General features: G+C 54.5%; 5 protein-coding genes across 5 annotated transcripts; 3 read left to right on the top strand and 2 right to left on the bottom strand.

Moving 5' to 3' along the window:
* Window positions 1–653: 653 nt before the first annotated feature.
* LTHEOB_5949 (Cytochrome p450 protein) lies at window positions 654–1,989 on the top strand (the record flags this gene model as incomplete). The annotated part of the gene is made up of 3 exons (XM_035515150.1): window positions 654–764; window positions 834–955; window positions 1,467–1,989. The coding sequence occupies 3 exons, from the start codon at window positions 654–656 to the stop codon at window positions 1,987–1,989; spliced, it is 756 nt and encodes a 251-aa protein (XP_035373080.1).
* A 1,056-nt stretch (window positions 1,990–3,045) lies between these two features.
* Window positions 3,046–4,485, top strand: LTHEOB_5948 (Benzoate 4-monooxygenase cytochrome P450; the record flags this gene model as incomplete). Its single annotated transcript, XM_035515149.1, has 1 exon — window positions 3,046–4,485. The coding sequence occupies one exon, from the start codon at window positions 3,046–3,048 to the stop codon at window positions 4,483–4,485; it is 1,440 nt and encodes a 479-aa protein (XP_035373079.1).
* A 378-nt stretch (window positions 4,486–4,863) lies between these two features.
* On the top strand, window positions 4,864–6,521 carry LTHEOB_5947 (MFS transporter; the record flags this gene model as incomplete). Its single annotated transcript, XM_035515148.1, has 4 exons — window positions 4,864–5,128; window positions 5,181–5,294; window positions 5,361–5,493; window positions 5,546–6,521. The coding sequence occupies 4 exons, from the start codon at window positions 4,864–4,866 to the stop codon at window positions 6,519–6,521; spliced, it is 1,488 nt and encodes a 495-aa protein (XP_035373078.1).
* A 44-nt stretch (window positions 6,522–6,565) lies between these two features.
* LTHEOB_5946 (Arginine--pyruvate transaminase AruH) lies at window positions 6,566–7,675 on the bottom strand (the record flags this gene model as incomplete). The annotated part of the gene is made up of 1 exon (XM_035515147.1): window positions 6,566–7,675. One exon carries the CDS (start codon window positions 7,673–7,675, stop codon window positions 6,566–6,568), a length of 1,110 nt encoding a protein of 369 aa, XP_035373077.1.
* A 1,500-nt stretch (window positions 7,676–9,175) lies between these two features.
* On the bottom strand, window positions 9,176–9,969 carry LTHEOB_5945 (ATP-dependent bile acid permease; the record flags this gene model as incomplete). Its single annotated transcript, XM_035515146.1, has 2 exons — window positions 9,176–9,761; window positions 9,944–9,969. 2 exons carry the CDS (start codon window positions 9,967–9,969, stop codon window positions 9,176–9,178), a joined length of 612 nt encoding a protein of 203 aa, XP_035373076.1.
* Window positions 9,970–10,647: the final 678 nt, after the last annotated feature.

Genomic DNA, 10,647 nt, shown 5'->3' with positions numbered 1-10,647 from the left:
ATTATAGTTCGCGGGGTTGCACAGATGAAATCGCTCATGTTGAAGGCAAACTTGCAGATGCAGACATATTACACGATGCCACAGCTTAATGTAGTAGAATTTCTCAAAGACATTAAAAATGCACGCCTTCAGCTGTGTTTGGTAAATAGACAGTATTAAGATCTTCGATGATCTAGGGGTGTTATTGACCGTAAGTTCTTCAGTGTTTTCTGATATTCTATACTTAAGTGCTTTCTATCTGGACAGTGGCTTGCTGCTCTAAGCTATTGTTTTGACTCTGTATGAGCAATTACTCCTTTGAACCGCCCAAATACTGCATCTTGAGTCAGGATGTCCTTCTTCATCCTCGGAATTGTTTTCTTTCTTCTGTGGAGGGTGTGTATCATTGCCCACAGGGTCTGGTTTCACCCTCTTTCAACGGTCCCCGGCCCTTTCCTCGGTCGTATCTCCAGCCTGTATCGTACATACTGGTTCCTTCATGGTGATGAACAGGCCAACCAAGCCCGCCTCCATGAAAAATACGGTGCGTACGTAGCTTTCGATTTATAAAATGCAGTATCATTAACGTTGGCATGGTTCAAGGGCCCCTCGTGCGATACAGCCCTAATGGAGTCATCACAAATGACCCAACGCTCATCCCTACCATCTATCACATGAAGGCTGATAAGACGAATTTCAATGCCGCCAACTTCGGGTCGATGAGCACCTTTACGATGCTGAACCACAAGGATCACGTTGCATCGAAGAAGAGAATTGGTCATGCGGTGAGACCTGCAAATTGGCTTCAGTGATTGAGATCGGATCCTCGTGGCTAATTTGAGAGTGAAACAAAGTACTCCATGAAGAGGATGAGGGCCTTCGAAAGCGAGATTGACCTCCGCTTGAAGGAACTCGTGGGGGTTCTCACAAAGACCGCTATGAAGGGAGTCACCATAGACTCTCTGTACCATCTGCAGTAAGTGATGAGGAATGGCACGGGCTGCTGAGAATAAGAAGTGCTGACCAAATCTGTGGCTCAAAGTTGGTTCAACTTCGACGTTGTCACTCAGCTCTGTTTCGGCCGACCCCTTGGGTTTCTGACCCAGGAACGAGACGTGCATGGCTTGATACAGAAGTTTCAAGAGACATTATGGCTCGGTGAATTCTTGGCAGTTCAAGAGAACGTATCTTGGTATATTCGCAACACAAGGGTTGGGCGGTACTTGTTCATGGTTCGCCCGACTGATAGCTGGGGTATAGGGGCTGTTATGGGGGTGCGAGACAGGCTTATTGGTGCCATTGTAGGTCCGGATCGTGAGCTAAAGATGGACCTCGTTGAGGGAAGTCTACTAGAAATATTTTTGTCAGCACGTGACGAAGATGGTTCCGCAATGAGCATGTCTGACGTCAAGGCCGAAATACTCACTGCAATGTCGGTTCCCGCCCGATTCCAACTATCATAACGCTCGGCTAACATCATGAGCTAGGCAAGCTGGATCTGAAACCACTTCGCTCAATGTTGCCTTGGCTGTGTTTCACATCGCCCGCAATCCCGATGTCAAGCATCGTCTTCAAAATGAACTCGACCATGCTGAACAAACGGGTAAAATTCCTCCGCGGACAGCCATGATCAGTTACGACCAAGCACTTGAACTACCCTTCCTCACCGCCTGTATCCGCGAATCGTTACGCTACACCCCTTCTGTGGCGCAGATTCCCCGCAAAGCGCCCCCCGACACAGGCCTGAATCTTCATGGAAGACATATTCCTCCTGGCACTTCGGTCTCTACGAGTGCGTGGATCGTGGGCCGTGACACGAATTTATACGGCGAAGACAGCAACACGTTCAGACCCGCCCGCTGGCTGGAAGCGTCGGAGGATAAACTAAGAAAGATGGACAAATTTGATTTTGTGTTTGGTTACGGGGCGAGGAGATGTCTCGGAAGGCACGTGGCGTCTATTCAGTTGTGGAAATCCATTGCAGAAGTGTGTTATTTGATGCCTCCCTGAACCATTGAAGCTGTACCATTGACAATGCACAGGTATTCCGTCGGTTTGATGTCGAGCTTGCAGACTGCCAAAACATCCATGGCAACGGTGTTCCATGTGACTGGGGAGCAGCTTTCCATATCCGAGACTAAAACAGCTCTGATAGTATGCGGAAGAGCTAGTTGGATAGTGCTCACGCAAACGGCAGCAGTGCTTGAATGGATCTCCTGCATGCGCGAGGGTAGAGGATTTCGGATTGGTTCTAGGGTTTTTGCTATTTGTCTTCAGGAGCCGGAACGGACAATAAATCAATCATTTTGACCATTCAGTGCCTCAAACAGAAAGCATGACGCTGGCCAGTGAGAATTCTCGGTTCAGCTATGTGTACCGATTAGCACTTTCAAAAAAAACGAGTTAGTGATCACATAATCACCCCGAGCATACATCTCGCACTCTTCTGTAGTATTCGTGATTAGTTTTACGCCCTTGCTTACGAGTGTACCTGCCGGCGTCTATAGCTCGCTGACTGCACCTAACGATATTCCGATAGCGGTGGCTAAATCTGGAGCGTAGATGGCTCTTGGCCAATAATCCCTCTCTGTCGGATCACCCACCGGTTCAAGTCCACACCGACAATTGCAACGTGAATACGTGACGCCATTTATGCATCTAGTAGGCAAGAGAGCCGTGTTCACCGGCGATTCTACAAGCCGGCAGATGAATAACGCACGATCTACCCCGCAGAATGGGATGCAGGGGATGAGTAAAGCCAAGTCTTTTGCCGCGTCGTTGAATCCAACAGCATTTCGGAGACAGTACGTAGTAAACGGCGCTTGGGATATATTTAATGGACTTCATGCCGTGGCCTACTTGGAGAGTTCAAACGAACAGAAACGAGCCCGCCCTACTTTCCTACGAGGTGGAAGTGTACTACTTGCAGCTATGTTAGTGTCGGCGGCTGTGTCTTTGATCAAAGGCTGCCCGCCAATCTTTGGAATCTCCTTAGCCGTCATCCTGCTCTTAGCCTGTGGATTACTGATTCATCGCGCCCGGCTGAGTAATGTCCCGGGTCCCTGGATGAACAAGATAACCGGCTTGCAGTTGGCATTCTACGATCTTCGATGTCGCCGCAACTACAAAATCCTCGAGTGGCACCGGCGCTACGGGCCCGTGGTCTGCATCTCACCCAACGAGGTCTCGATAGCGTCGCTGGAGGGGACTAGAGCGATTTACGGGGCGACACAGGGATGGGCCAAGAGTAACTACTTCGACCATTTCACAGGCTACGGTCAGCGGTCTGTATTCGCAACAAAACCGTACCAGGAACATCGTGAAAAGCGCCGGTTTACGTCAGCATTCTATCAGGCGTCGACCATCTACAAGCTACCGGAGCTCGAACGATTCGTCTACGACCGCTGCCGGGCAGTTCTTGGCAATGTTGAGCGCAGTGACGGCGAGGTAGACGTGTACAGTCTCACGGACTGGTACGCTCTGGATATCATCACTTATCTCGTCTTCGGTCGCGAACACAGCACGCGCAGCGTCGATCACGCGTGCCCGGAACGTGTCATTTTCAAGAGCCTCAAAAAGCTGCAGTTCGCCGGCCCGTGCCGGGTCCGCTTCCCGATCGTATTCTCGTGGCTGTCTCGGCCCCTCGGACGGTGGATTCCTTGCCTGAGATTCCTTTTGGCAGACGACGAGTTGGCAGATTGGTGCCAACTGCGCATTTCGGAGGCAATGGATGACCCCTTTCTTTGCCGCTCCCCTTCTCTACTCCGCCAGCTCCTGCAGCAACGATGCGATCGTGATGGAAAGCTCCTCGACCGCACCTTCGTCGCCGCTGAGGTCCTCGATAACATTAACGCCGCCGAGGCCACTGTTGCGGTAACGGCCACGTATCTCATATGGCTGCTGAGTGAGCACCCTTACTGGCAGCTGAAGATACGGGAAGAGTTAAGCGCCCTGCCCCTACAAAGCAACAACTTTGTGTCCTTTAGCGACATCAACAGCCGAGCTCCCGCATTGGAGGCTTGCCTGCGCGAAGCCTACCGTCTGTACCCGGCGTCCAGCGGGCGGTCTGAGCGCATTGTCCCTAAGGGAGGCTATGAGGCATCTGGGGTCCTGCTGCCGGAGGGTGCCATCGCCACGAGCTCAGTCCTCTCTCTGCACCGCGACGAGGAATATTTTCCGGATCCGGAAGAGTTCGCCCCCGAACGCTGGCTCGGGGCGGATGCGTCAACCCACAAGGCACGCGAGGCTCGGCTCGTTCCTTTCGGCTACGGTGGGCGCATCTGCCTTGGCAAGGCTCTTGCGACCATGGAAATCAAGATGCTCATCGCGGCCTTGTATCTCGAGTACAAGAGCACCGTGACGGCGTCGTCGACGCCAGAATCAATGAGCCAATGCAGCACTCATGACGCCGTGCCCTGGGCGCTGGAATGCGTGATTCGCTTCCGGAGAGTGCAATCAAAAAAGGCCGATGAGGGAGGTGGATTTGAGAGAGAGGGGCACGCTTAGGGCTCTGTTTGCTGCATGGGTCTTCTTGATGTACGGAGGTGGTCCTGGCTTTCTTACTGCATCGCACCATGCGGGTGCTCCCGACCCCGGTTCTTGGCACATCGCGTACTGATCTCGGCGGCTGCGCAATCGGCGATCTCTTGTACGCATGGCGTGTCAGTAGTCGCACCAATATAAAAAGTTGTTACACAAACGTTATCATCAACATTCCAGCAGAAACCGAGCCAATGCCAGATGTTACCGCTGACTTCCATTACTATGTAATCAGCCCTTCCTTTCCTACCATCCCGCTCCCTCCCTAGCCGTTATGCATTGCAGATTGAGCAGGCAGCAAAGCTCGCCGATCCCCGAAAAACATCATCGGCGAAGGTAAGAAATATGAACTCCACCCACAGCATCGCGGCGCCACCGCGATGGCCGGCGATAGTGATAATGTCCGTCGCGGTACTGGGCACTTCGATCCTGCGCAGCGCGCGACTGTTCCTTATCGAGCAGGCGCTCTGTCGCGCGTACTTCGAGATCGAGGACCCTGTGCTCGTCGGGCCGGACGGGAGCGTCGACGAGTCGCGATGCAAGTCCAACGCCATGCAAGCCGACGTTTCGCTAGTTTCTGGACTGTTCGAAGTGGTGACGATGGTCTGCGGTAAGTCAGCGAAGCAGGAAGGGCTGTTTTTTCTCTCGTTTTGACTGATCAGGCCTCATTGCGACTCCGGCGTACACTCGTCTGATACCCATGATGGGCAAGCGCAAGATCCTGTTGCTCAACCTATGTGGTATGACAGCAGGAGCCGTCTACTCGACGGCCGTGTGTAAGCAAAGTGCCTGTGAACTTTTACGTTAGGAAATCTACTGACATGGGAGCTGAGAGAAAACAGGTTTCTTTCACAACTTCTTCAATATTCGCATGATATGGTTTACGGGACTGTTCGATCTGATTGGAGGCGGGCTGCCAGTCCGCAATGCTCTGCTGTATACCTACATCGCCGAAGCGGTGAAAACTGGTTTCTTGTAGGATCCCACCAACCTACCCATTTTCTCTTGCTGCGTCTGATCATTACAGGAGCGAGACGTTGTATCAAGTCAGCACCTTGAACCTGGCGATGAACTTCTTGGGGACTGCTCTGGGCGCGGTGCTGCTAGATGTCGACATATGGCTGCTATCACTCCTGGGGGCAGGGTTTGGCGCTCTTGCCGTTCCCTTCTCCCTTGGGCTCGCACCGTCCGGTCAAGTCGAAGAGCTTGAAGCGTCATCATATGGACCTCTGCTGCAGGGCGAAGACGGCGGCGAAAACGTGCTGTTGACGGATGTAGAAGACGAGGAAGAGGAGCTGCCGGAGCCGAAGACGATTGCGCAAACGCTTGGGGCCGTGGTGATGGAAGCAACCCGCTCATCCAGTATTTTGGTCGATCTGTTCCGAGACCCGCTGGCACGCGCGACGCTGCTCATTTACCTGTTGGACGAGACGGCGATATACGTGCGCGTCACGCTGCCGCAGTGGGCGGTCAAGCGGTTCGACTACACGCTGGCCGAGGCCAACGCCATCACCTCGTTCTCCATTGTCGTCAACGGCGCTGTGCTGCTACTCATCCCACTGCTCTCGCGCAAGGTCCTCCGTCCGTTCCTGGGCTCTCAACAGCTCGTCGACTTCGGCATCGCCAGGGCCAGCCTCTTGTTCAACATCATTGGCATCCTCTGCGTGGCCATCTCCCCCCTCGGCGCATTCCACATTCTCTCTCTGGCCGTCTATTCTCTCGGCTCAGGGCTAACCGACTCGCTCCGCTCCTTGGTCACCGAGGCCGTAGGCAGTGACGAGGGCGTGCGGAAGCTGTACATGGGGATTAGCATGGTGGAGACGGTTGCTGGGCTGGCCGGCACCGTCTTGTGGAGCTCGGCCTTCTCGGCCGGAATCCGGTATGGCGGAACTGCGCTTGGGAGGATTCCCTTCTTCGCAGCCGCGGGGTTGTTTGGCCTAGGGCTATGGGTGATGGGCTCGCTGGGGAGACTTGTTTCAGGAGTCTTGGACAGGGCGGACTGATTGTTGCCGCTTGACGAGTAGAAATTACTATGTCACCAAACTACCTATCCCCGCAGAGCCTTAGAGATGGCTTTCAGCCCAGCTTCCAAGTCATCCTCGGTCGGCCACCCGAATCCCAGCCGGAAGTAGGTGTCGTCGCGCTCAAACCACCTGCCAGGCCCTACATATGCACCGTGTTCGTCCAGCAGCCTCCGGTAAAACTCTGCGGTCCCGCCAACGGGGACCTTCCGCATACGGATGAAGCACATGACGCCAGCCTCGGGGGGCACCCAATCCAGCAACTCGGCTTCGGAATCGACCCACGCCGCGACGCGGGCGCGGCGGCGGCGCATCTCAACGCGCGTCTTGCGCAACAGCTCCTGCCGGCGCGCGAGGATCTGCTCGGCGACAAGCTCGTCCAACACGCTGCCGCTGATGCTGATCTGCTCCTTGGCCGCCAAGAACGTTTCCATCAGCGCCTTGTTGGTCGTCGACAGCCACCCGACCCGAATGCCCGGCACGCCGTAGACCTTGGACATGGACGAGACGCCGACGACGTGGTCGCCCAGGGATGCGGCTGCGGGGATGGGCTGGCCGTCGTCGCGATAGGTCAGATCTGCATACGTCTCGTCCACCAGCAGATAGCACCCCCTCTCCCGCGCGAGCTTTGCCAGCGCCTGCAGCTGTGCCGCGTCGCACAGGGTGCCCGTGGGGTTGTTGGGCGAGCAGATGCTGATCAACTTGGTGGTGCCGTCCGGCCGGATGGCGGCCGCCACCTGCGCGACGTCGAGCCGGAACCGCTCCGAAAACTCCAGATCCACAATGCTGGCGTCGCACCCGATGGCACGCGGCGTCTCGAGGTTTGTAGCGTAGTTGGGCCGCGTGATGACGACGTGGTCGCTTGCGCCCGTCAGCAGCGCCGTCGCCACAATGAAAAGCGACGTCGAGGCCCCCGCCGTGACCAAGATGTTGTCGGGTGTGATGGTGGTGGTGGTGCCCGCCGCAATCAGGCTTCGGAGCTTGCTGCTGCCAAGGTGCTCGGTGTAGGTCAGGACGAGATGTTCGGGGATTGAAATAGCCAGTGACGACAGCGTCTGGTCCGCGACGGCGCTTTCGGAGAGGTTGTATCGGATTGTGGCGCCAACTTCCTCGGGCGCCTCTTGCTCAATTGCCATGCGTTGGTAGCGCATCTCTCACGTGACTTGTTTCGTAGAAGTAAAGAAGAGGTCGAAGACTAATATTCTCCCCCGTGGATACGAGCCTTTATACCATGCTCGTCTGACCAAGCTCGCCTATGAAGCAGCTTCTGTACTACTGCTGCGCTCGCCAAAGGGCGGCAAACACGCTGCCGGGCTCGGCCAGCAACTCGCGCGGGCAGCCAATCTCGACGGCGCGGCCTGCTTCGAGCACCACAACACGGTCGCAATTGATAACGCTGGGCAAGCGATGGGCTACGGTGATGGTAGTACAGGTCTGGGCGCGCAGACTGTCCTGGATGCGGGCAGAATCGCCGACGGGCGCCGCCAGCTCGCAGTGCTCCAGGCCAACACGACCCAATGCGTCCCGCAGCTCAGCATCGGTATACAGGTTGGCTAGATCCAGATTGCTACGTACGCTACCGTTAAACAAAACCGCATCTAATCGCGTCAGTACGCGCCATAGCTACCTCTTTACTTCGCTCACCTTAGAGCACCATAACAACCTTCTCTCGCAACTCTTATAGTAGCATTGCGCATACGTTCTCGCCGTCTAGTAGAATCCAGCCGCTCGCCGCCTCTAGCGCCCGTATAAGTGCGAGCGCGAGTAACGTCTTACCTACCCTTGTACGCCCGACCACGCCGATTTTCTCTCGCGCTCGGATCTTCAGCCGTAGGTTCTACAGTACGGCTGCGCGCCCGTCGCCGTAGTACGCGCTATAGTCGACGAAGTCGATTACACCACCGTTCTAGCCGTAAATCCGCTTCTTTACTGGTACTAACCCCGGATAGTGTCTCGCCCAAGCAGGGGTCGCAGATTAAACTGCTTGCAAGCGCAAGCGGCCTCTCAGTGGCCGCTTACAAGCACAGGGGGGGGTTCCAGATTTGATCAATCAATCCGCTAAGACTCCGCTTAGATTGATTGAACGCTTGTTAAGCGCTTGCAAGCCAGATTTCTACTATAATAGACTTAGTTTATACCTAATTTGGAATATGGTACGTGCATATCAAGGCCCCCCGCCTCTACCCTACCCCCCCTCCTCCCTCTCTAGACCCACTAAGATATATAAAATTAGTAACACTAAGCCTATTATAGTAGGTAACCACCCCTAAGAACCGCTTATCAAGCGCTTGCAATCAATCGGGGTAATGTAGAAGCGCTTGATCTTGAAAATCCGATCAAGCAGGTCCAAAATGGCCGCTTGCGCTTGTTGCGACCCCTACGCCCAAGTACTAGTATAACGGGCTCTACCGCGTCAACTCGAGCCGCTTAAGGTCCATTACCGAGCCTATATACACCCTTCCCAGCACCAGCGCGGCTGCTATACTGGCGAGCCCTACCACCAGAAAGCGCGGCACTATCACGCTAACGAGTACGAGAATTACCGCGAGCGATACCGTATAGTACGCCACGCCTACTACCGCCGCCGCGAGCTCCTAGTCGAGCGACTCCATATTCCTCGAGAAGCGGCTCACGACCTACCCAAACGGCGTAGCGTCGAAGAAGCGCATCTTGGCGTGCACCACGGCCTCGAATAGGCGGAGGTGCATCTTCCGCGATGCCAACATGGACCCGGCGAACACGGCGTTCTCGCGCAGAGCCGTCAACGCCATAAAGGCGAATCCTAGGCCCGCGTAAATGCCGAGGTAGTAGGCTGTCCCCGGGTGTGAAGATACCTTGCTGTTTGTCTGGCCGACGACGGGGAACCAGCGAGAGACACTGCCCGCGTCAAGCATGAATGTCGAGACGTCTGACTCGCTGTGAGTGTAAGAGCCGGACCAGCTCCGGATGCACGCATTTGCGGCGACCGATGCCATCTGCTGGGCTGCAAAGAGCCGCAGCACCGCGGGCCAATAGCCGCAGAAGCCCATGGACCTGAGCACCACGCGCTTCTTGAGTCGGCCCGTCTCTCTGCTTTCCTCGCGCAGCTCACTGCCGTCGTCACCAAGGTCGCCGTCGACAGTCTCTCTTACGTCAATGCGTGGTCGCAACAAGAGCCTCCATTGATTCGGCCAGTTTCGTTTGACCTGCAAGCCATTCTTCTCTTCGAACCTTCGATTCTCCCTGCGGTAGGGCTCTGTCAAATTGCTGCGCACGTCTCCTCGCAGGGTGGTGATATTCGCCAGACTCGATCTCTGATAAGGATGCAGAGCAGCTTCTGCTGTTATTGAACGTTGGAGAGGATGAGAAGGGAAATGTGTTGCTTCAACGCCGGCGTTTTACGCATTAATTTGAATGAAATTTACTTGTTGACGAATACTTGATTTGGCATCGGATTGGAACGGGGTATGCGCGGCGCTCAACAAAATAGAGAGGGAACGGAATATCTTCACCAACTTCTCATTTAACAACTTTTAATGGAAAAATAAGGAGAGGTGCGAATTGCCGTAAATATATGCAGGGTCTAGTAGCTTCTACATTTGTCAGGATCACGGGCGCCGGGCCTCTGCCTGAGGCATCCGCTCAGCCCCCTGCCCCTGCGAGGAGCATGCGACTCTCCTGTCAGGCCCGTGCTGGACCTTGACACACGAGTCTCTTCTTACGCTTCTCTAGAGGCCGACCAAACCCCCCTAAGGATTCGTCTCGATGGCAGTTCAGTCCTCTTGTTTCCATCAGCAGTGAACTCCCTATTTTGCCTCAGTGCACCTATGTCTCACACTATACCGTAATACTAGTTCTCTACTTTTTATAAGTTTATGTATATTAATAGAGATTGCCTTCTACCGTTTTTATTATAATATGTATCATATAACCGGCGCTCGTAGGATGTCGCCCGAGTATTTGTCTCGAAGCAAATAACTACGCTAAGTGGCTCGTCTAATAGCATGATAAAATTGATTGAGTCCATTTTCCATAAATAAGGCATTTGTCGCTGGCCTCACATCTTAGTAAGATGTGTTACAAACTGTCTAGCCGCTGTTCGTCTTTGGAACGATAGACGTATGACCCC

The sequence above is a fragment of the Lasiodiplodia theobromae genome, assembly GCF_012971845.1.
Source record: "Lasiodiplodia theobromae strain AM2As chromosome Unknown scaffold_17, whole genome shotgun sequence".
NCBI lineage: Eukaryota > Fungi > Ascomycota > Dothideomycetes > Botryosphaeriales > Botryosphaeriaceae > Lasiodiplodia > Lasiodiplodia theobromae.
This window is presented reverse-complemented; position numbering and strand designations above follow the sequence as displayed.